The sequence below is a fragment of the Bison bison genome, unplaced genomic scaffold (genome assembly GCF_000754665.1).
Source record: "Bison bison bison isolate TAMUID 2011002044 unplaced genomic scaffold, Bison_UMD1.0 scf7180017863066, whole genome shotgun sequence".
Classification (NCBI taxonomy): domain Eukaryota; kingdom Metazoa; phylum Chordata; class Mammalia; order Artiodactyla; family Bovidae; genus Bison; species Bison bison.
The window spans coordinates 1-2192 of record NW_011493638.1 but is presented as its reverse complement, the minus strand read 5'-3'; the positions used below and the strand labels follow the sequence as shown (position 1 = coordinate 2192).

The window sequence follows — 2192 nt, the reverse complement described above, 5'->3', positions numbered from 1 at the left end:
AACTGAAACTGAAACAGAGGGGTTTCCCGGTTATCTCAGCTGGTAAAGAATCCTCCCGCAATGCAGGAGACCCCAGTTCGATTCCTGCGTCGGGAAGATCCCCTGGAGAAGGGAAAGGCTACCCACTTCAGTATTCTCGCCTGGAGAATTCCATGGACTGTATAGCCCATGGGATCTCAAAGATTGGGACACAGCTGAGTGACCTTCACTCACTAAGGATTGCAAGACAGCAGTGACTGTCAAGCAACAAAAATCTCTTTTTGCATTCTTGTCAGTCCTATGTACATCACAATATTATCATACAAGCAAAGAGGGAGCAAAGCTCTCTCTCCCTTGTTTCTTTCCTTCATGTAGATCTGTATAAGATGACAGAGAAAACCAGGATAAAAAGAGGTTGGGGAAGGTGGAGCAATCGGGACAGTAAAATGCATAATCTTAGAACAGTGGTGTCCTTAGGCAGAAGAACTTAATGGATTTAAGTGAGGTTCTGGACAATTAAAGAGAGAGAAGACATTTACAAGATAGGCTAAATAACAATTGATTTAAATAAAACATACCAATGATCTAACTCTCAAATCAAGCTGCAACTTGAATTCTTTAAGAGAAAGTAAGACTAAGGAGCAGAGTCTGTTTTCCACTAACATCAACTCTTTACAGCCATTACTGTCATGGGGTCAAAGATGCTGATATATTTTCCCAAGGTCTCAAGTAGCCCTTCATTTCTTTTTGTCTTCAATACTTTGCCCTCCCATGTCCCCATCAGAGTGAGAGACAGTGAAATAATTTAAGTACACCAATGCAATGAAAATAAATCTTTGTATTGGGCAGAGACCAAATGCTCAACATTCTTCATAATTTTTCCATATTTGGTTTTTGGGCTCTGAGGATGAAAGGACCTTTCCTGGAAATCAGTTAGAAGCACTTAGTGGTATCTGTGGGCCAAGGCATTTGGCACACCAGCCACCACCTTCTGAAAGGCAGCCTGAATTTCTAGGATGAATAACTTGCCAAAGTAATAAGCCAGCACATTTATCAGTAGGTAGCCCAGGAGCTATGTGGAAAACATGAGAAGCAAGGGCATGGTTAGTGCAGGTATCCAGGTTAGATTCAGTCTCATCCCAAGCTGTGCCCCAGGATATAAGCACAAAGATGGTTGAAGCGTAGATGTTACTACTGATGTAAAGCCACCCATATCAGCCTGACTTTATATTTTAAAATGTTACTCTCTTTCTACCTTAATCCAGAATTTGTTATCATTTTTATTCTTTTGGATTATTTCAAGAAGTGATACAACATTTTTTCCTTTGAAAGGAACAGATAAGGGGGAAATATTAGATAACAACTTTTAAAGTGAATAGGGAAAGGTTTTTTTTTTGCATACTCAAAAAAAGTATAATTAAAAAAAAAAGAAGACATTGCAGAGAACAATAATGAACAAGAGGAAATGATAGTTGTGAGCAAAGAGGTAAAAAGAAACTAAATGATCCTGAAGAGTCAGCCCCTAGTACTGTAATCAGAATATCTATTTTCCATTCTAAACTGTGTTGTGCCATTTGTCCCTCTCGCCATGAGAAGAGTCTGGCCAAGAAATAGAAGAACACTGAGGGTCCCATAAACTTATCCTGAAGTACTCAGAATCTACATGCAGCTTATCACAGTGCATCTCACTCAGCACAGTAAAGGTGCCCTTGAGGTCGTTGAGATGTTTTATGCCCTCACCAAAGAAGTCTAGCATCTTCTTGCCATGTGCCTTCACCTTAGGGTTGCTCATAATAGCATCAGCAGAGGACAAGTCCCCAAAGGACTCAAAGAGCTTCTGAGTCCAGGGGTAGACAACCAGCAGCCTAAGGGGTGAAAATAGCACAAGGTTAGAGGGAGTCACCACCTCCTAGAGTTTCAGGGGATGACTCTGTCCCCACACTCCCAGCCGTCATTCACTCTCCTTAAACCTACCTTGTAAGCTGAATACCTGCTTGCCTAGGGTTTCAACACCAGCTTCATCCAACCTCATCTTGCTCCACAAGAACATGAAAGAAAACTTCTCCTTAAAAGTCAGTGTAACCATAATGTCTGTTTGTATAGTTGCAAGTTGTGTCAGAAGCAAGTATAAGCATCAGGGACCTGCTCTTTCTTTAAGCCCTGCCCAGCTTCCTGCCCTCCCTACTTCTGAAAGCAGATTAGCCCAGGGCATA

General features: G+C 41.5%; 1 protein-coding gene across 1 annotated transcript in view; it reads right to left on the bottom strand.

Moving 5' to 3' along the window:
- Window positions 1-2065, bottom strand: part of LOC104983655 (hemoglobin subunit beta-like) — an 8014-nt gene extending 5949 nt beyond the window's left edge. The window contains 2 exon segments of the mRNA XM_010833185.1: window positions 1632-1844; window positions 1974-2065. Of these exon segments, the coding sequence (XP_010831487.1) occupies window positions 1632-1844; window positions 1974-2065 (305 nt within the window).
- Between the last annotated feature and the right edge of the window lie 127 nt (window positions 2066-2192).